Source organism: Chelmon rostratus, chromosome 19 (genome assembly GCF_017976325.1).
Source record: "Chelmon rostratus isolate fCheRos1 chromosome 19, fCheRos1.pri, whole genome shotgun sequence".
Classification (NCBI taxonomy): Eukaryota; Metazoa; Chordata; class Actinopteri; order Chaetodontiformes; family Chaetodontidae; genus Chelmon; species Chelmon rostratus.
The window spans coordinates 24094745-24116203 of record NC_055676.1 but is presented as its reverse complement, the minus strand read 5'-3'; the positions used below and the strand labels follow the sequence as shown (position 1 = coordinate 24116203).

At 43.5% G+C, this 21459-nt stretch overlaps 3 protein-coding genes across 3 annotated transcripts; all 3 read right to left on the bottom strand.

Annotated features, from left to right (window-relative positions):
- Positions 1-16: 16 nt before the first annotated feature.
- slc25a46 (solute carrier family 25 member 46) lies at positions 17-4879 on the bottom strand. Its single transcript, XM_041959494.1, has 8 exons — positions 4410-4879; positions 3536-3578; positions 3259-3316; positions 2967-3044; positions 2611-2711; positions 2326-2382; positions 1979-2036; positions 17-1864 (listed from the first exon to the last, which is right to left on the bottom strand). Exons 1-8 carry the CDS (start codon positions 4678-4680, stop codon positions 1268-1270), a joined length of 1263 nt encoding a protein of 420 aa, XP_041815428.1. The 5' UTR covers positions 4681-4879; the 3' UTR covers positions 17-1267.
- Positions 4880-5579: 700 nt separating this feature from the next.
- Positions 5580-14861, bottom strand: slc31a1 (solute carrier family 31 member 1). The gene is made up of 6 exons (XM_041959495.1): positions 14717-14861; positions 12968-13012; positions 11165-11313; positions 10952-11024; positions 8651-8819; positions 5580-7409 (listed from the first exon to the last, which is right to left on the bottom strand). The coding sequence occupies exons 3-6, from the start codon at positions 11309-11311 to the stop codon at positions 7208-7210; spliced, it is 591 nt and encodes a 196-aa protein (XP_041815429.1). The 5' UTR covers positions 11312-11313; positions 12968-13012; positions 14717-14861; the 3' UTR covers positions 5580-7207.
- Positions 14862-17269: 2408 nt separating this feature from the next.
- On the bottom strand, positions 17270-20808 carry atp6v1g1 (ATPase H+ transporting V1 subunit G1). The gene is made up of 3 exons (XM_041959598.1): positions 20640-20808; positions 18266-18366; positions 17270-18058 (listed from the first exon to the last, which is right to left on the bottom strand). The coding sequence occupies exons 1-3, from the start codon at positions 20719-20721 to the stop codon at positions 17885-17887; spliced, it is 357 nt and encodes a 118-aa protein (XP_041815532.1). The 5' UTR covers positions 20722-20808; the 3' UTR covers positions 17270-17884.
- Positions 20809-21459: the final 651 nt, after the last annotated feature.

Here is a 21459-nt window from a genome sequence, read left to right as displayed (position 1 = left end):
AGACCATAAAAATAAGAGAAAATAATAAAGATTATTTAAAACAAAACAGAAAAAATGAATATAACTAGCTATGATAATAAATATATTTACTATAATAAAAAATCGAATAATGCAAAAATAATCTGGAATTACAATTTGACACAAAATCCAGCAAAACTGATTATTGATCAGAAAGTAAGCTGACAGTGTTAGTAAAACTAAAAACACCAATCATAAACATCCACCCATCATCAATTAATGTTCATCTTTCAGGGTCACGTGGAGGCCGGTCTGATCTCGGCTGATAGTGGTCGAGAGGCTGGCTGCACCTGGACAGGTGACCAGTTCATCACAAAGACGAAGCGAGCAAACATTTAGTTTTGATTTAAAAATCCTGAAAGTAACAAGATGATGATCCGTGACATAAAACCTGTGAATGTATATTCTCACAAAGCTAAACAAACTGTGGCAGCGCATGCTTTACATGCACGTACATTTATTATCGATTACTTATCGATATATATATTATATGAAGCAACTTGTACTTTGACGAACCGACACTGAACAAGCAGCAGATTTTATTCCACATGAAGAAGAAAAACACTCGTCAGAGTTCGTGAACGAGGGCAGAGGTGATTTCACTCTGCTTCCACTTTATTTTCACACCTCAAACATTTTCACATTTACTTCCAAATATTCTGAAAAATCAACACCAACCGACTCATTTCCTGTTCGTTTGATTTGAATATTGAATTAAATATGTATGAATCCCACAGAATTTCATCTAAATCTACATTTCTCTTAATACACAGAACTCGTTTCATTTTTACAACTTTTTACAAATAAAGTGTTTTTTTGTCGGCTGATGTTTAAGTTTAAGTTTTCTCCATATATACACGTGAACTGTGTGCGACCACAAAGCTTCCAGCAATGAAACACAAAGAGAGAATTATTACTAACACAGGATCATGAGTTCATGCTTTTATACTGGAACAGGAAGTGACACTGCATTTCCATGGTGACACACGACCACCACAACATTTTGTTCGAAGGCAGGAAGTGACATCAAGAGGTGACACAACATTTGAGAGTTACATGTATAGATTGTGATGTTTTGTTGGAGCTAGGCTAACACTTTCCACCTGCTTCCAGTCTTTATGCTAAGCTAGGCTAAACACGAGCTGGAGTTTTCCACTTAAGAAACTTTGGTGTGCTCACTGGGAAAACTGGAGAAGACAGAAGCATCACTTCCTGTACTTCCTGCGTGGTCTCCATGTTGATGCAGGCTCTAGCTGCCGCCCCCCTCCAGCAGCAGCAGCCTCAGTAGTGTCCTGGCTGCAGCCAGCAGTGCTCCATGCAGCGCGTACTGCGCCGCCAGTGCTCCGAAGCCGCGGTAAAACCCGGCTACGCCCTCCTTGCGGCGGATGGCGTGGAGGCAGTCGGAGAAGCCGTCGTACTGCGTGTTGACGGGCAGGACCAGCGGGCTGCCGCCGTTTCCCACGGCGACCACGCCGTCAGTGGCGTCGATGATGGTGCGCGTGCCCTGCAGGCCGAGGCGGTGCAGCGCCGTCTCCAGAGGAAACAGCGCGACGTCGGCCACCAGAGACCCCGCCCACGCCGCCACCAGCTCAGGGAAGTAGGCGTCCAGAAGGTTGTTCGGGTCGGCTCGCTGCTTTCTGCCCCGCTGGTGCAGCCACAGCGCCGCCCGCTGGACGGAGGCGGCGATGGCGTATCGCAGGACGGAGTGCAGCGCGACGGGAAGCAGCAGAGAGCCGAGAGGAAGCAGGCGACGGCTGTGAGGCGCTCCGACGCCCAACAGCCGAGTCAAACCTTCACGGACGCAGTCCAGCAGACCGGAGGACGAGTCGTCGCGGACGATCTCGCTCTGCGGAGACATGAGAGCATAAAGTCAAACTGAACATGAATCAAAGCAGCTGAAACCAGACAGTTGATTAAAGACTGATCAATCAATCAGCATCAATCAATAATCTATAATGACCTGGACAGTCTCGATGAGGCTGGCGCAGTAAAACGGAAGAGCCACCACAGCTGTTAACCTGAGGGCGAGAGACATTGACAGAGAGGGAGGGAGAGGGAGGGAGAGGGAGAGAGACAGACAGACAGAGAGACAGACAGAGAGACAGACAGACAGACAGAGAGACAGACAGACAGACAGAGAGAGAGACAGAGAGAGAGAGACAGGCAGACAGACAGACAGACAGACAGACAGACAGATGTGAAGCAAACATCAGTTTCATGTCGTCCTGGTGTTCGACTTGTTGACTCTTTCATTCAGCAGAAGAAGAAACATTTTAAAACAAACCACAGAAGAAGAAATGAACTGACCCCTTCAGAAGTAAATGTCCAGCCAGCTGCTTCCACGTCCACCTGTGAGGAAGTTCCCTGTACACAGAAAAACACTGTGATACTGCAGCGATACTACTGGAATACTGCAGTGATGCAACTGAAGAACTGCAGTGACAGTACTGGAATACTGCAGTGATACTACTGAAGAACTGCAGTGACAGTACTGGAATACTGCAGTGATACTACTGAAGAACTGCAGTGACAGTACTGGAATACTGCAGTGATGCAGGACGACAGCGGGAGAGCGAGCAGAAGCTGTGTTACCGTGGTAACGGTGTGACCTCGCTGATGATGCCCTCGGCTCCCAGCGTGATGCCGTGAACGATGAAGGTGCTGCCCATCCCCTTCCACAGAGCCTTCACACCCTGAACAACGACAGGTGATTGATACCCGATCAGGTTATTGATCCCTGATCAGGTTATTGATCCCTGATCAGGTTATTGATCCCTGATCAGGTTATTGATCCCTGATCAGCTCCGCCGTCGTTCAGTGGCAGAGCAGATTGAGGACTTCATGTTTTTAATGAGTTTCAGATTAAACTGCATTCAGATTTAATCTCAGTATTAAAAACAGAAAGGAAACTATTAATCAAAGAACGTTTATTATTAGTAACTGAGTACCTGAGCCTTGGTGATGGTGTACATGACGGCGACGGAGCTGAAAGGAGTCAGGTGATAACAGCGGGCATGGTAGTTCACCTGAGACAAACAGCCAATCAGAGAGCAGCAGGAGGAAAAAAAAAACAGGGTTATGTATATTCAACAAAAAATCTTCAGCATCAACATCTGTGACACAAATTTCTGCAACAAAGTCAGAAATTATAACAGATAACTCAACAAAAGCACGTTTGATTTCCTCACAGTGGCACAATCCGGATATTGATCAGTTATTGATAAGAAGGCGAGCTGATACCTGACACTGTCTGCGGAAGACGATGCAGGGGTGAGCGAGGACGTTCTCAGTGAACAGACTGCAGACAGACAGACAGACAGGTTTGCTTAGTGACCTTTATTTTGAAAATCTTTTCTGTCCATGTTGTTTTCTCTTCCCTCAGTTTTGTCCATCAGGCTCAACAGACATTAGTTTGGGACTGATGTTAAAATGATTGTCAGCTCTATCCTTCGCTCAGACACAACATGAACAAGTCGTTATTATACGATTAATTAATTAATAAGAAATTATTTCCGACCTGACGAGTCCAATCCCAAAGCCTGCAAATCGGTTTAGTTGCTCTGTACAAAAAGGAGAAGAAAGGAAGTAGTCATCATTAAATGTCTATTAATGACAAAAATACAAGCTAATTCATTTGATTTCCTCTTTTTACTCCTCTGAGATGAATTCGACACATGGACATTTTCTCATTATACAAAAATAAGAAACTGAAGACGAGGATATGGAAGGTTGTTCCCACCAAGACAAGAAAAAAACGGATGAAATCAAACGACTCAAATAAAAACATGAAAATTATGAGACAGTTAGCAGAAAGTGACTGACTGGTCCGTCATTTTTACTTCAGATTGCTACAAGTTGACTTGTCAGGAGTGTTTTCATGGATATGATTCCAAACTGTTCATCTTTGCTCTAATGAAAATAAAAACACAAAGCTAATTAGCCTGCTCCCCAGCAAGAGACCCTGTCCTATCGTTAGCCTGCTAGCTAATCTTCATGTCATTAGCCTGCTGGCTAACCACCAGCTAGTCTGACTTACTACTTTCGATTCAGTGATTAGCCTGAAAGCTAACGAGCAGTAACGTCAGTCTCCTCTCAGTTTCTTGTTAACAAATTAGCTTGCTAGCTAATATTCATGTCATTAGCCTACTGGCTAACCACCAGCTAGTCTGACTTACTACTTTCGATTCAGTGATTAGCCTCCAAGCTAACGAGCAGTAACGTCAGTCTCCTCTCAGTTTCTTGTTAACAAAGTAGCCTGCTAGCTTTTCCGTTTACTTTCTGTTCTATCATTAGCCTGACAGCTAACTTCTCCCTTATATAAACAGTGACATTAAATTAATGTAGCCGTTAGCCTGCTCCGGTTTCTTCCCATTGTAACATTACCGACCTACCAGCTGGTGGTATGCCCGGCTGCGGAGCATCCCAGCCGGCTGCGTCTCCAGGACCTCCAGGCTCTCCCAGCGGCTCGTCGTAATGAGGTGTCCGCTCTCCGTGGTGCAGGTTGCGGCTACCGGGGATGTCCGGCGGCGTCGTGACCCAGTGGTGGTGCTGCAGCTCCGCCGGGCCTCCTGCGCTTCTGACCGGGTAGCTCGCTCCGTACAGCGGGTCTTCGCGGAGGCGGTAGCCGATCCCTTCAAAGCTGTCCGGCCGCCTGGAGGCCATCAGAGGTCGGTGGCTGGGCAAACTGCTGGAGGACGGCGACTGAGGACTGAGATCCGGCTAACGGATATCACAGGTCATCAAACCAAACACATTCACGTCCCGGTAAAATAACGGGAGAAACGATTTAAGGGAGGAATGTTTGTCCCTGCTTAATTTGACCCGCAGCTAAACAACATGTACCTGTCACCTGCCACCCGGAAGTTCCTCTTTATTTCCGTCAGACTGGCGGTGTAACGGCTCATTACTGCCGCCCTCAGGTCAGAATTAGAAGTTCAGTCTGTGGTTCCAGTTGGTTTCTCGTCTTTTTGACTTGATTTTAAAAACTGTGAGACTGCAATAACAACAAAAAATGTGACTCAAGAGAAAAATAAACCAACAGAATAAAAATGTTCATCAGTTCAGACAGTTATTAATGATTTAGTCTTTCAGTCGCTAAATAGTTTGAATCTATTGTTGAGATTCATCCATGAACATTTTAAAGATTTTCTGTGTGTAATTTTACTAAGATGATACAAGATATATAATAAAATACTGATAAAACCAAACAGTACATTTTTAAATAAGTCATAAAAATGAACAAAATGTTATAACACATATCTCGAGAAAGCTTTCAAGCAATTTCAGCTTTGGGTTCAGTCAAGTTTAAGGTTTTTTATCATCACTGGAGTCTGAAACACTTTTGTTTGTCATTTACCTTGATGACAAGATCCAAACTTCTCCACAAACCCAACAGGTAGTTTAACATCACTTCCTGTTCTGAAGGTGAAATATCCTTTCAAACCACGGGGACAGGAACAGGTGAAGCATCTGTTATCTGATCTGGTTCAGTTAATTTCCTCTGTACAGACGAGATGACGACGACTTTCTTCATAAACTTTATTCAGTTTTTTTTTTTTCAATGATTCCAGCATTGGTGACGATTCAAACATTTTTCAGACACTTTTAATATTCAGTTTCCTTCACAGACAGTTTTCATTATGTTTTAACCTCGACTTCATTTTCCAACAACGACAACAGAGACAGATTCACACTGAGAGGACGTCACCTTAACATCTGCTGCAGACCGACAAAAGTCTGCGGACATCTAATAACAGACACCTGATGGATGCATTTCACGTGGCCAGAAGTATGTGGACGTGGCTGTCCCTTTACTTCTGGCCACATAGTGTAGCTGTGCTCTGTTTTAATTTCAGTTATTGAGAATTCTCAACAAGTTTGTGTCTAAATTTTGTTATGAATAAAAATCCAGTAACTGCAATCTGTCCCTGCAACCTGATTGGTCCAGTAAGTAAACTCCACCCACATCTCAGTGTGAATCCATTAATAAAAATAAAAAAAATCACAATCAATCACAAAGACATCTACAGAAGTCTCATTCACTCACGTATTTTATATCCTAACAAACCATCTTTTTCCCTGGGGGGGCACCGACCTCCATTAACACACGTGTTGATGTGGAACAGCAGCACCTAAAAGTCAAACACTGGCCTCCAGTCAGTAGCACGTCGGGACGTCCGTCAGCCACATTAAGGCAACAGGTGTTGGGTTTAAGGCCCACGGTGGCCGAGAAAAAAGGAAACGACTGTTTAGAAAAGTACTAGTAAAGACGTTGATTTGGAAATTTTCGTTTAGTTCTTTCGTCAGAAAACTGTAAAAAAAAAAAAAAAAACACCTTTAAAATCTTTTCTTCTTTCAGTAAAATTATAAGATTTCAACGTACATTACGTTTAAATTGTTTCAGATCAAGCAACATTTCACAAGAATTTTAGAATGTAAAGTTTTGGTTGACTGATAAATTCGAGAAGTGGCTCATCGGCTGTGTTAATGTGGATGATTTTTATTTAAAAAGAAAACGTAGAAGCAGTTTCTGTATGCTAACAAGAACAAAATAATAAAAAAAAAACGTTTTAATCATTTCATTTAAATAAAAAAAATCTAAATGAAATCTATTCCCTAATATATTATATTCTAAATAAATGTTTAAATATCGTGTTATGATTGGTGGCTCTTCTAACAAGCTGCTGACAATGCTAACTAAAAAAAATAAGTGTATACGTGAGCTACGTATGCCAACACTTTGGCTAGTAGCAGCTAGCACTAGCCTTCCAGTTGTCATGGCACTGAAAAGGAAATAAAAGACAGTATGACGTGATTTGGCCAATCAAAAACCTCTGAGGTGATCCGAGCTGTGATTGGCCGGCTCGCATACCAGCAGGAGTTTCCAAACAAACAAACAAACAAAACAAAACAAAACTTGGTAATAATGGCAAAAACCCTGCCAATGAAATGTTCGTCGTTTTCTGCGACACAAGGATTTATTCATTGCTAACTACAGATGTTAGTGTTCATGTTAACCTCTAACAAGGTGCTACCGTGGTTAACGAGTAACATTTGCAATTTAGTGACGCATTTCATGCGCTAACTCTCGTTTGTAGTTCCGCATTAGCTAACGTGCTAACAAAGAGTGAAAGTGTTTGTTAGCATTTTATCGATTGTGACAGCAAAATCTTGGTAACTAGCACGCTAGCTAATGGCAATGCTCGGTGATGTCGACAACCACCGCTTTCCGCCAGCTGAACAGGAAGTAGCCCATGCCGGCGCCGGCTGCCACGGCGATGCAGAGGTAAGCGTTGTAGGTCATAAAGACGAGCATCAGAAAGTAGCTGACGACCACTTGAACGATGTGCAATAGGGTCTGCAGGAAGTGGGCGGGGCTTAGCATCCGCTGTCTGAGAGGACAAGAGGAGTGCATTAGCATTACTGCTAGCATTAGCATTTTATACAATGTTGCCCTTTACGCGTTGTAACGCTGCCGTTGCTTTTAGTATCAGCAAATCCATTCACAATGAGCAATTTCAATACAGATGTATAGCAATGGTGGCGTTCAAAAATGTAGCTTTTTATATGCTATGCATTCATGCTAATGTATGTACTGACATACATTATAACTAGTATTTGAATATTATGTCCTAACACATCCCCCTAAATCCTCCACACTGGTCCTCTGACGTAGCAATAGCACTTCATGGCTAACTAACTTGGAGTGTTAGCATTAGTGGGTTTTTTTTTTGGTATTAGCATTGCAACATGTTTACACATACAAGCTGTTAGCTTTATTTACTCTAGCGTTAATAGCAAGCATTCATATATATATTACACCATTATAAACACATTGTAGCTATACATCACTGTTAGCTTCAGTTTCATCATTTTGATTAATAATTAAGTAATTAATTATTAAATTCATAATTTGGAAGAAACACACTCAACAGTTAGTGTTAGCATTATTGTTCACATCACCTCTCCACATACAGTATATGTCATTTTTTACTATTTCAGTGTTTTCAATCACATGTGTACTATAGTTAATGTTAGCATTAGCTTCAGCATTAGCCTCAGCATTAGGCGATCAGCTGTCCAAACATATTAGTTGACCAGGCCTCCACACACTTTCAGAGCACTGAAATTTACTGCTGAGGTTTTGATAATAACATGACAATTATCATCATGACTTAATTATCAGCAGACTTCCTGTGGGGGGGGTGTTGAGATGCTCCAATCAGAATGTGCTCATCTAAATCATCCGTTTTAGATTCATCATTTTCATTATTGTATTGGTAATTTAATGTAGTCTTTTGTTTTGGTAAAACTAAATATTTCTACTTTATCATCTTTATCTTAATATAAAATAATGAATTTTAATGTAATTACATTTTTAAAAAATGTTATCACTAAGTCCGGGTTTGTATTAACTTGATTACACATTCCATCAAACGTTACTTATAATTTCAAAGCGTCTTTTTTCTTGATGTTAAGTACTTTCTTGTTGTGTTAAAAATACACATCTGAAATATCTGCAGTGGAAAAGAGAGAAAGTAAAACACCTTCAATTGTTCAGGCCACCCGATGACGTCATCATCACACACTGACTCCACTTGTGTACGTGTAGCTGTTAGCGTTAGCCACTCACCCGACCGTCTTGTGCGTCTCCATCAGCACTGTCCCATCAGCCCCCGGGAGCGGCATGGAGTTGTAGCGCACGTTGACCTGACTGCGACGCAGCAGCGCCTCACGACCCATCTTCAACCCCTCGTACAGGACAGCCAATAGGAACACGCCGATACACGCCCCGACCATCTCTGATTGGATGAGAGGGGGGGAGGGGAGGGAGAGGGAAGGATTGAATGGGACGACAAAAAAATATCGTTAGGTAAAAGAATATATATATATATATATATACATACATACATACATACATACACATACATATATACACACATATATACACACATAGAGTATATAGAGAATATATATATATACACATATATACACCCACACACATACATACATATATGTATATGTGTGTATATATATATACACCCACACATATACATATATACATATATATGTACAGGCATGTGAAAAAATTAGGACACCTCACGAAATCCTGTGTATTTTAAAATATATTTGGACATATGGGTATTTAATGTCAATTTTAATTAAACTGAGGGATCCAAGTAATATAACTAAACAATAAAAAAATAAGAAAAGCCTGTTTAAAACTTTCTGTAAAATTTAATTAAAAAATAATGCAATTTCTGGTGAGGAATAAATTAGGACACCCCCCTATATTATCCCTCTTAAAATGTTGCAAATCCCAAACAGGTGCATCACGTCAGGTGCACATGATTAGTACATCGTTACCCAGCATTTGAATGGAGCCTTGCCCTATTTAAACCTCAAATTTAGTTTGGTGTGGCCCTGACAGTTGGTATGTTGAGGTGAGCGCCATGGTGAGGTCTAAAGAGCTTCCTGATGCCCTCAGAAAGAAGATTGTGGCCGCTTACGAGTCTGGTAAAGGATTTAAAAAGATTTCAAAAGAATTTAACATCAGCCATTCCACCATTCGCAAAATTATTTACAAGTGGAGGATATTTAAAACAACTGCCACCATGCCAAGATCTGGCCGTCCGAGCAAGTTTACCCCCAGAGCAGAACGCAAGATGCTCAAAGAGGTCCTGAAAAATCCTAAAGTGTCATCAAGGGAATTACAGCAGGTTCTGGCAACTGTCGATGTGAAAGTGCACGACTCTACCATCAGAAAGAGACTGCACAAGTGTGACTTGCATGGGAGGTGTGCAAGGAAGAAACCTTTGCTCTCTAAAAAAAACATCAAGGCCAGACTGAAGTTTGCCAGAGAGAACATAGACAAAGACCACGACTTCTGGAATAAGGTTCTTTGGACAGATGAGTCTAAAATTGAATTATTTGGACACCAGAACAGAAGACATGTTTGGCGTAAACCAAATACAGCCTTCCAAGAAAAGAACCTCATACCAACTGTAAAGCATGGAGGGGGTAGTGTCATGGTTTGGGGATGCTTTGCTGCAGCAGGACCTGGCCAACTCACCATCATAGAATCCACCATGAATTCTACTGTGTATCAGAGGGTGCTTGAAGAAAATGTGAAACCATCTGTCAAAAAATTAAAGCTGAAGCGTAACTGGATACTGCAACAAGACAATGACCCAAAGCATACCAGCAAATCCACCAAGGACTGGCTAAAAAGGAAGAAGTGGAGAGTCCTGGAATGGCCAAGTCAAAGCCCTGATCTTAATCCCATCGAAATGCTGTGGGGTGACTTGAAACGGGCTGTACATGCAAGACACCCCTCAAACATCTCACAGCTGAAAGAATTCTGCATTGAGGAGTGGGCCAAACTTTCTCCTGATCGATGTCAGAGACTGGTAAAAGGCTACAAAAAGCGTCTCGTTGAAGTCATATCAGCCAAAGGGGGCAACACTAGCTACTAGGGGGTAGGGTGTCCTAACTTTTTCCTCCATTGAAATACATACTTTATTTTTTTTCTTTTTTTGGATTTGTCAAACAATGTTCATTTTTGTTGTTAAATTGCAATCAAATCACTTTCTTTTTGAAAAATACATAAAAACATGACTGGATATTGGTATGTGTACCATTTCTAAATAAAGAGCTGATTATTTAATGGGGTGTCCTAATTTTCTCACATGCCTGTATATGTGTGTGTGTGTATATATATGTTAAAGATAAAAAACTATAAAAAGCAAAATATGAAATAAAACAATAAAAACATAAATTTATAAAAACTATTAAAATCTAAACATACAAAATGGGAAAAGGTAAATATCTACATTAAAAAGTAATAATAATAATAATAATATAAAGTACTGAAAATCTAAATCCAAAAATGTAAAGAAACCCTAAACGTTGAAAAACAAAGCGTGACGCTGACCTCCAGGTGAGTTGATGAGCAGGCCGGTGAACAGCAGCTCCACATTGTTGTAGCCAAAGTAGAAGGTCATCACCTAGGCAACACCGAGCACAACATTAGCCCGTTAGCGCCACATTGTATGCGGCTACTTTCTACTAGCATGCTAGCATCACATGTAGACTTTATTAGATTAGATATAAGTGGCATGTGGCAGTGATGACCCCTGTCCCTCACCATCCCTCCATGTCCTGCATGTCCTCCATCGCTACCACCGCTCTCTCCTCCGCCGTGGTTGTGTCCGTCAGTGGTGGGCGGGGCCATGGTGTGATGATGGTGGTGGGTGTGGTCCACCGGCATGGTGCTGTGGTTCATGTGGTCCATGGCTGCAGGGGAACAAAGTTTACATTCGCTCGTATTTCTGCAGCTCCCATGATGCTTTGGCTGCGCTCATGGAGTCATTGATTTAGCTAACTGCTACTAACTTGTTGTTTTTTAGTCTATGCTGGTTTACATTTGGTCAAAAGTCTGCTGAGTTAGCTGTTAGCGGCTCCTGTTTGAGTACAGGCAAACAAACACAGAGCAAAGAACAAGCCATAAAGAGAGCGACCCACCTGTAGCTCACATTACAACAGCACATTTTAATCCGGTTTTACAGTCCGGTTCTCCTGATGGACTGAACTGTTTCATCACTTTATCACACTGTTTAAAAATAGCTTTTAGCATCTATCAGATCTCATTAAACAAAGAGATCCACCTTAAAATCCAAGATCGCTCAGACAGGCAGGAGCTTGTTGTGTCTGTAGTCATAACTGAGGGAGAAATGACCCACAAGCACACAGACTCCAGGTCTCACCTGGACTGGTTTCATTATTATGAACCAAAAATGGGCGAGAGACGATAACACATGCTGTCCTACCTTAGCGATGTCTCCTCATTCAAAATGAACCTCACTCAACCAGAGGCAGACTGATCACTGATGGCATCACAGCAGCCAATCAGCTCCTCCTGGTGCCGTAGCCGTGGCAACAGCCTGACATCACTGAGCAGACACCCTGCTGTAATCTGATAGGCTCTCAGGCCCCGAGGCTACGGGAGGCAGAATGAGCCAATCAGAGCACTCCAAAGTGCCATGTGCCATCAGCCAATTAGATCAGAGCAACATTAACAGGAAGGTCAGTTGTCGCCGTCGGCAACACTTACTTCCTGTTTTCTGTTTAGATGAGTCAGCATCATTGCTACAATTACAAATAGGACTCTTTCTCTGTATTCACAGTGTCTCTCGCCCCTCTCTCTACAGAGCCTCATGACCTCATCAGATTTATCACATGACCTTCGGGAGGTCCCGAGCCTCAGGTTGGGAAACACTGTGATAAAGTGCGATAAACGCGATAACAACGTGAACTTTCCTCTGAAAACCTTGAGGTCAAACTTCACCTTTTTGCAGACTTCAGAGTAAAAATGTTTAGTTTTGGCCCGCAGCCTCAGGGGGGCGCTGCAGTGGCCGTTATGTCCTCTGGTTGTTTAACGACTTTTTCTTGTTTCACGTTTGAATTTTTACCTTCAAGGCAAACTTGAGCCAGACCGACTGTCTGGGGTCTCAGTATTGTCTCAACGGCAGCTCAGGAACATTTTAACGAAGCAGCGTCCACAGATTAACGTGAAATCTACGACGCGTTCTTTATTGATCCTGACTGTTCATGTAGCGCCATCATCAGGTCAACATGTTAATGTGTCCAACACTTTGGTTTATGATTAAATATCTGCAGAACTCATGACATCCCCATCCCCATCAGCCTCACCTACGCTTTGTGATTGCTGCAAATTAGCACGTGTTAGCATGCTAACACGCTAAGCTACGATGCTGCACATGGTAAACGTTGACAGGCTTGTTAGTATTTAGCCTCACAGAGCAGCTAGTATGTCCCTCCACTTTTTAAACCTCATCTGTGCTTCTCGTGCCCCGATTGGTCGATCTCGGCCCAATCAGTGCGCTTCATTTAAAAATCACAAAAAGGAGACAGGAGTCGAATGTCTTACCTGGAGAGGTGAGAGCGACAGGTGATCGAGCGCTGAGGAGACTGTCTGGAAGAGAGAGAGTCACAGGTGAGTGTGTGTTCAACAGCCAATAAAAAGTGATAACGGGACGAACTTCAGAGCCGCAGTTTACAGCGGGCGCAGGTCACGTGTTGTTTCAGGAGCGTTCAGCAGGTCTCGTGAGCGTTCGTCTGCGTCGCGGCGACACGACGAGCTCTCTGCGGGATTTGTTGATCGTGAGGATGATGATGTTTCTGTAAATGACTGACTTTCTGCAGGTGTTGACCTTTGATCCCCAATCAGTTCCAGATTAATGGTGATGATCAATAAAGAAATATCACGACTTTATCCCACATTCAGCTTCTCCTCTGAAAGCTGTTTCAGCAAATCAGCTTCAGAATGACCTGCTGCTCTGCAGTGTGCTAATGCTAAAGCTAATGCCAACTCTCTGTCTGCCTGTCTGTCTGTCTGTCTGTCTGTCTGTCTGTCTCTCTCTGTCTGTCTGTCTCTCTCTCTCTGTCTGTCTCTCTCTCTCTGTCTGTCTGTCTGTCTGCCTGTCTCCCTGCCTGCCTGCCTGTCTCCCTGCCTGTCTGTCTGTCTCTCTCTCTGTCTGTCTCTGTCTGTCTCTCTTTCTCTCTCTCTCTCTGTCTCTCTCTCTCTGTCTGTCTCTGTCTCTCTCTCTCTCTCTCTGTCTGTCTGTCTCCCTGCCTGTCTGCCTGCCTGTCTGTCTGTCCGCCTGTCTGTCTGTTGACATGTGCTCATGAAGAACAGGATGACCTGACCGGCTGACAATAAAACCTTGTATGTCCTCCAGATTGAGAGACCTTTAAACTGAAGCCATCTCACCTGAACACACCTGAGGAACAACATGACAAACATGTATCAACCATTTGTCTCTGCACAGAGCACATGATGCACACACGGTGGCGGTGGCGGGGGGGGTCAACATGTGAGCTGTACCATGATAACAACAAACACTTCAGACATCAGAAATGCATAACTGATTTATTGATGATCCCGGATCTGATCTCAGCTCAGACACAAACGTGGCGTCGTCTGAAATTCATGTTTTCCCGACAAGCTAAGATCAGTTAAAAGACTTTAACCCGATCAGGTGTTTAACACCTGCAGCACTGAACTGTCTCACCAGCCAATCAGAGAGCGGCAGCATCAGGACTGACCTCTGACCTCAATCGGTCTTTTTCTTTGTCATCGATCCACTTTGAACTGACCTGAACTTAACTCACCTGTCTGTGGTCAGATTCTCTGATCTGGTTCTGATACCTGATATGTGCTGATCCGGAGCGCTAGAGTCAAGTCCAGATCTGCTGCCTGGACCAGCTAAACTGTGGAGGTCCTGGTCCTCCGCTTCAGTCTAGTACTATGTGTGTAATACTCTGTGTAATACTGTGTGTGCGTGTGAGTGTGTGTTTAATTATAGCATTACAGTGTGTTAGAAATGTGCTGTTTTTGACACACACTCGTCATAAAGGCTGAGGCTTTTTCGGGAATGAGGGCTCTGCAGGTGAAGTAAAGGCAAGCCGAACATACAACAAGATCCCTCCCGTTCTGGGACTGCCACGGCCTCGAACCTCACACGTGGATTTTCTTTGTTATGTTCGGCAATGCCTTAAACTGACACGTTTTTCTATGGAGTTTCATTTGGTAGCAAACAGTGTGCTAGTGTTAGCAGCAGAGGTCACTGGCAGAGTTACACACACACCAATACGTAGAAACAGACCGCGAGCTCACCTACAAGCCTTCCGGGAACTCTTCTACTTCTTCTGCTCCGTTTCTGCTCCGAAAAGACGAACAAAGTCACAAGAAAATGAAACCAAAGAAAAGACAGAAGAGTCGTCAGTCTCCTCAACTTCTTCTCTTCACCGTATGCTTATCTGCTCGCGCACCACTTCCGCGTCCCTGCGTCATAACGTCCCTACGCAGAACACAGGGGGGGAGCTAATTTGACGCACCAGGGGGGGCGGGATATTAACGTTCCCAGTTTGGACCAATCATAGGGCCAGGCCTGCGGTGAGGGGCGGGACTTCACTGGAGCCACGTCGCCGGTGTTTGTAGTGAGGAGTCAGGTGATCAGCGCGTCAGACAGGAAGAGTAAACATGTTCTGTTTGTGAGAGACTGAACTTCAGTTTTCCCTCAGGAAAAACTGCCGGAAGCATCTCTGATGTCAGATAAAGAGATTAACTGTGAAACGAGCCTTTGTTTCTGTTTTAAGTTATCATTCTTTCAAGCAACATTTTTATTTTCACTTATTTGTAATATTCTTTTCTCACTTTCCATCATTGTTCGAGGTTCAGCTACACGAACGAAACACATGGAAAGAGGAAAGAGAGATTACAATCTAATAATTACAAATATATTACACTGCAATGGAAAATAAACTAGAACAAGTTAGAAAAACAAGAAGACTTCAGTGATAAAAGCACTGAATAAAGAAACAAAAACATTGCTATATTCATGAGAATATACAGTAATGTATAAACATATTTAAATATTAGAAGTAGTCTGATGTATCTCCATACTTTAAAGTTGTAGAACAGTTAGAATAAAAGTGACCCTATCTAATTTTCTGCTTCCTTTGGAAAACACCTGCTTGTACGGTTGAAAACATTGTGCTTGAACCTTTCTGGAGGACAGAACTTGTACAGTGCAGTGAACTGGACATGTTTCACCTTTGAGACATCAGAGGGAAGAATTCATGAAAACTACACGAGTGAGGCGACCGCTCAGTTCTGGTCCTGCTGATCACAAAGAAACGTGGCCTTTCTACGTGCTCAATAACAACAATGCTATAGCCAGGGGGGAGCCAGGTCATCAAGAACTCAATGGGGCTGTGGAAGACGACTCTGGAGGCCAACTCAACAAGCCGATTGCACAAGTCACCATCAAGCGCGTTTTACACCAGGATGATGCACCATCACCGCTGCTGTTCTGCACAGGCCTGAATCACCTCAGCCAGAGCATCACGAGGAGCGGCTACAGATACTGGTTCCTAAGCAGACGACCATCAGCCACCTCCTCTACATGGATGACATCAAGTTGTACGCCAGGAGTGAGCAAGACATGGACTCCCTGATCCACATCTCCAGGACCTACAGCAACGACGTCAGGATGTCATTCAGACTGGATAAATGTGGGTGGAAGGTATCAGCGAGAGGGAAGATGACCGGAATGGAGGGGGGTTGAACTACCAGAAGGCGGCACTGCAGATGTTCAGGACAGCTTCAAATACCTTGGGACACCACAGACAAATGGGAATCATGAGGAGTCCGCGAGAAAGTCAGTCACAACCAAATACCTACGAGTCAGGCAGGTCCTGAAGAGTCAGCTGAATAGAAAGAACAAGGTCCAGGCTTCTGAAAGAGGAGCTAGAGGAGAAGGGGGGGTAAAGGCAACAGCGGTACCAGTGGTAATCAGAGCACTGGGGGCAGTGACCCACGAACTGGGAGAGTGGCAACATCTCAGGTCTCTGTCCAGAAGAGCAGTCCTACGAACAGCTGAGATACTGCACAGAACCCTCAAACACTGTATGTATATATATATTATAGAATTTTATATTTTATATAATGTGTCTCCAGCCCGATTTCCAAAACGCTGGCACACTGTGTTAAATGTAAACAGAATGTGATACAGTGAAAACTCCGTATTTAACTGAAAATAGCTCAAAGACGACACCTCAAATGTTGAAACTGAGAAATTTCATTGCTTTTGAAAATGACTTCCTTATCTAGAATTTGATGCAGCATCACGTTTCTAAAAAGTTGGGACAGTAGCAACAAAAGACTGGAAAAGTTGTGAAATGCTGAAAGAAAACAGCTGGTAGAACATCTCACAATGAATCAGGTTACCTGGCAACAGGTGAATCACATGACTGGGTATAAAAAGAGCTTCCAGAGAGGCGGAGTAAAGATGAGGAGGGCTTCATTTGAGACGATTTCATTGTCTGCAGAGCATACTGTCATTAAAAGATAGAGAGAATCTGAAGAAATCTCTGTATGGAACAAGACGAACCCTGATCCTGACCCCAGGACTGCTACAGGGACCTCAAGGACACAAGGATCTCCTTCGAGGACTACTGGAACATCTTATATTATTTAAATTAATCAAGGTCCCCAGTAACACCTTCAAGGTATGTTTAAGTACAGGTAACCATAGCAACAATACTGATGTGTCGCACCATATTACCAGACTCACTCAGGTTCAGCACCCACCGGTCGCCTTCAGGTGCTCTCTATATGTCGTTGTAAAATCTCAGCCAATCACAAAGCAGCATCACACAGTTTCCAGGCAATCAATATTCAGTTTAATATTTTCATCACGTCACAAACATCAACAGGAAGTCACATGGCCACACACACGAAAACAACCAAAAAAATCTGGAAATGCATAAGAGTGTCACAATAAAAGCCTTTCCATTTTCCCCAACCAATCAGGTTAGAACAGATGAGCTGTTCCTGATTGGAGGAGAGAATTAAAAGAAAAACAACCAATCTGATTCCATTTAGTTTGACTGATTTCACTTTACACCGACATCTGATCGGAGTTTTTTCTTTTCCGACCTCAGAGAAACAGCGAAGAAAGACTTTTATTTTGTCAGATTGAGGAAAGATTCAACGAAAATTAATTCAGATATATATAAATATTTCGCAAACATCGACACAGTAACAACATTTATTAACGTTCTCTTCTTTGTTTGGAGCAGGAAAACAGGAAGTAATGAACTTTACACCTGTAAAATAAAAGTTTTAGACAGTTTTATTTGTTGACTAGCAAACAAAATCTTGACAAACTAACAGACAGTGGCTGCGATCAAAGCTAATGAAAATAACATCCATGTCTCCTCTGTTTGCCCCGCCCCTCTGGTATTAGCTCCACCCCGTTTTCTCGCGACCCCGCCCGCCTCAGCCGGCCACACGGTAGTTGGCGTGAAACTCCGGCTGGATGTCGCAGACGCGTCGCAGCAGCTCGCCCAGAACCGCCTCCCGGTTACCGCGGTAACTGGCCTGGATACGACCCATTCGCTCAGCCGTGTCGCGGTCCACCTCCACTGCGCTGTTGCCGTGGGAACCGAGGGCCTGGGGTGAGGTGGGGGCACAGATTTAGTAATAATCAAACAAATCAAAGACAAAAAAATATATAAATTACTATTTTAAGAAATTAAAATAGCATGTAATTACAAAGTTTGGACACTAATGTTAAAACAGTAGCACATTATTAGCATGACTAGCATGACGAGCATGATTAGCATGATTAGCATGATTAGCAGCAGCTGTGCGACGTACTGCAGCCTCTTTGGTCTTGAACTCTTTCTCTCTCTGCAGTCGATACTGTTCGATCTCAGCCTGAGCTTCTTCCTTCGCCTGCTTCAGACGTCTGTTCTTACCTGCAGAGAGCGAGAGACACCCACAGCACATCAGAGAGAGAGAGAGAGACACCCACAACACATCAGAGAGAGAGACAGAGAGAGAGACACCCACAGCACATCAGAGAGAGAGAGAGAGACACCCACAACACATCAGAGAGAGAGACAGAGAGAGAGAGAGAGAAAGACAGAGAGAGAGAGACACCCACAGCACATCAGAGAGAGAGACAGAGAGAGAGACACCAACAACACATCAGAGAGAGAGACAGAGAGAGAGACAGAGAGAGAGAGAGAGAGACACCCACAGCACATCAGAGAGAGAGAGAGAGACACCCACAACACATCAGAGAGAGAGACAGAGAGAGAGACACCCACAGCACATCAGAGAGAGAGACAGAGAGAGACACCCACAACACATCAGAGAGAGAGAGACAGAGAGAGAGACAGAGAGAGACAGAGAGAGAGAGACACCCACAGCACATCAGAGAGAGAGACAGAGAGAGAGACACCCACAGCACATCAGAGAGAGAGACACCAACAACACATCAGAGAGAGAGACAGAGAGAGAGACACCAACAACACATCAGAGAGAGAGACAGAGAGAGAGAGACAGAGACAGAGAGAGAGAGAGAGAGAGACACCCACAGCACATCAGAGAGAGAGAAAGAGAGAGAGAGACAGAGAGAGAGAGACAGAGAGAGAGAGACAGAGAGAGAGAGACACCCACAACACATCAGAGAGAGAGACAGAGAGAGAGAGACAGAGAGAGAGAGACACCCACAGCACATCAGAGAGAGAGAGAGAGACAGAGAGAGAGAGACAGAGAGAGAGAGACACCCACAACACATCACAAAGAGAGAGAGAGAGACAGAGAGAGAGAGACACCCACAACACATCAGAGAGAGAGAGAGAGAGACAGAGAGAGAGAGACACTCACAACACATCAGAGAGAGAGAGAGAGACACCCACAACACATCAGAGAGACAGAGAGAGAGACACCCACAACACATCAGAGAGAGAGAGACACCCACAGCACATCAGAGAGAGAGAGACAGAGAGAGAGAGAGAGAGAGAGAGAGAGAGAGAGAGAGAGAGAGAGAGACACCCACAACACATCAGATAGAGAGAGAGAGAGACAGAGAGAGAGAGACAGAGAGAGAGACAGAGAGAGAGAGAGAGACAGAGAGACAGAGAGAGAGAGACAGACAGACAGAGAGACAGAGAGACAGACACCCACAGCACACAGACATACATCCTGTATCAATTATTTGAAAACAGGTAGAAAATGTGAAGATTTTAACTGTGGACAGAAATATTTGTGATTGATGAGTATCAAACTAAATAACACTAACTGCACCTGGGCCACAAAACATGACCTCGACAGAGTCAGCAGGCTGAGAAAGGCCGGCTGACTCTTCATCATCGTATCCCATGATGCTCAGCGGGTGACTCACACAAACCATCAGCTGGAATTAATACGTTTTTAGATGTTTTAGAAAATGTTGCATTATTAAAAGTATTCATAAAAACCCGTTTAGGAATAAAATAAGTAAATATAAATATGCATAATTAGTATTACAGTTAATGTGATGAAGAGTTGAACGTGTTGTATTAAATAAATAAAATAAGTATTTTGAATAAGCAAATTAAAAACACCTTTATCCTGATCGCAGAACCAAACCCCATTCAAATTTCTGTTACTTTTTGTAAATGTGCCATCTGGCATTACCTGTTGTAATACTTTACTCACTCTAGTTAAGTTAATACTTAACTTTCGCTGTTCATTAATTCGGGTTAAAGACATTATTAAAGACATAATTCAGCACGTATTCAATTCACGAGGCGTCTCTTTATCCCGTTAATCGTCTACCTTTATTACCGAGCTGAGGTGACGGACGGTTACAAACCGACAGAAATATACACAATTTACCAAAATACGTGAGGTCAGAGGAACTTCCTGGAAGCCGATCTGCTGAGAGGAGGTGTGTTGATTGTGCCAAGCTGTCCGCTTTGACTCGGAGTGGATTAAAGTTTAAAACTGAGCAAACAATCTCTAAATTCACAGATTTTCTCACGCAGTTCTGTTACCGTCACAACCCGACCGCCCGCCCCCCACCAGGCTTCCTCCTCCTCTCTCCGTGTTTCTTTTCCTTTCAGCCCCCTTCTCCCTGGACAGGTATCCCCGCAGGTATCCTCACAGGTGTTATTCACCGACAAACCGCTAATTTCACCCTTTTAATACGCTAACGGACTCACGGGCCGCGGCGGGCTCGCAGGCCGCCTCTCGTACTCACGTTTGCGGGCTTCGGCCACCTTCTCGGCCGCTCTCTTCTCGGCCTGCAGCAGCTGCTGGATGCCCTGAGACTGACTCGCCATGTCGGAGGAGAACAGCTGCGAACGGCGGCGCTGAAACGGAGCAAATCGCGGAGAAATTCACCGAAAATGAAGGTCGACGGATGTCTTCTTCGTCAGTGGAGCGCAGTCAGCTGATGTCGCGTCATAATCCGGGCAGGTCACGTGATTTTGTCACGAGGAGCTTTTTTTTTTTTTCCTTTTTCACTAAACTTTATTTCTAAGCACAAAACGTAAACAACATGCACCAGGTTTGATCCAGGCCTTCATGTTTTCTTCTCTGGTGAATGAAACGCGTTCACATGCTCAGCAACCTGAAACTGGAGTCACACTCTTTCACGTGTAGACGTTCTGATTCTGATCCTGAACCAAACCGAGTGCAGAAGTACAACAGATGCTCCAAAGCAGCTCATTCAGAGTTTCAACGTTTCTTAACCTGCTTTTATTTTCTCTGGACAGAGACGACCAGCGATAAGATAAGATAAGATGAGATGAGATGAGATGAGATGAGATGAGATGAGATGAGATAAGATAAGATAAGATAAGATAAGATAAGATGAGATGATGCATTTATTACATGATCATTGAAAGTAATGTAATCACATTTATTACAGTGATCTGCATCGTTTAACAGACTGAACCTCCCAGCAAACATTGTGGTTCTGATATCTGGGACATTGGTGAATACAGGTACGCACAGGTAAATGTCTGCTGATGATGCTCAGGTGTGCACAGGTTTTGGTTGTTAATGGTTTTGAGCAG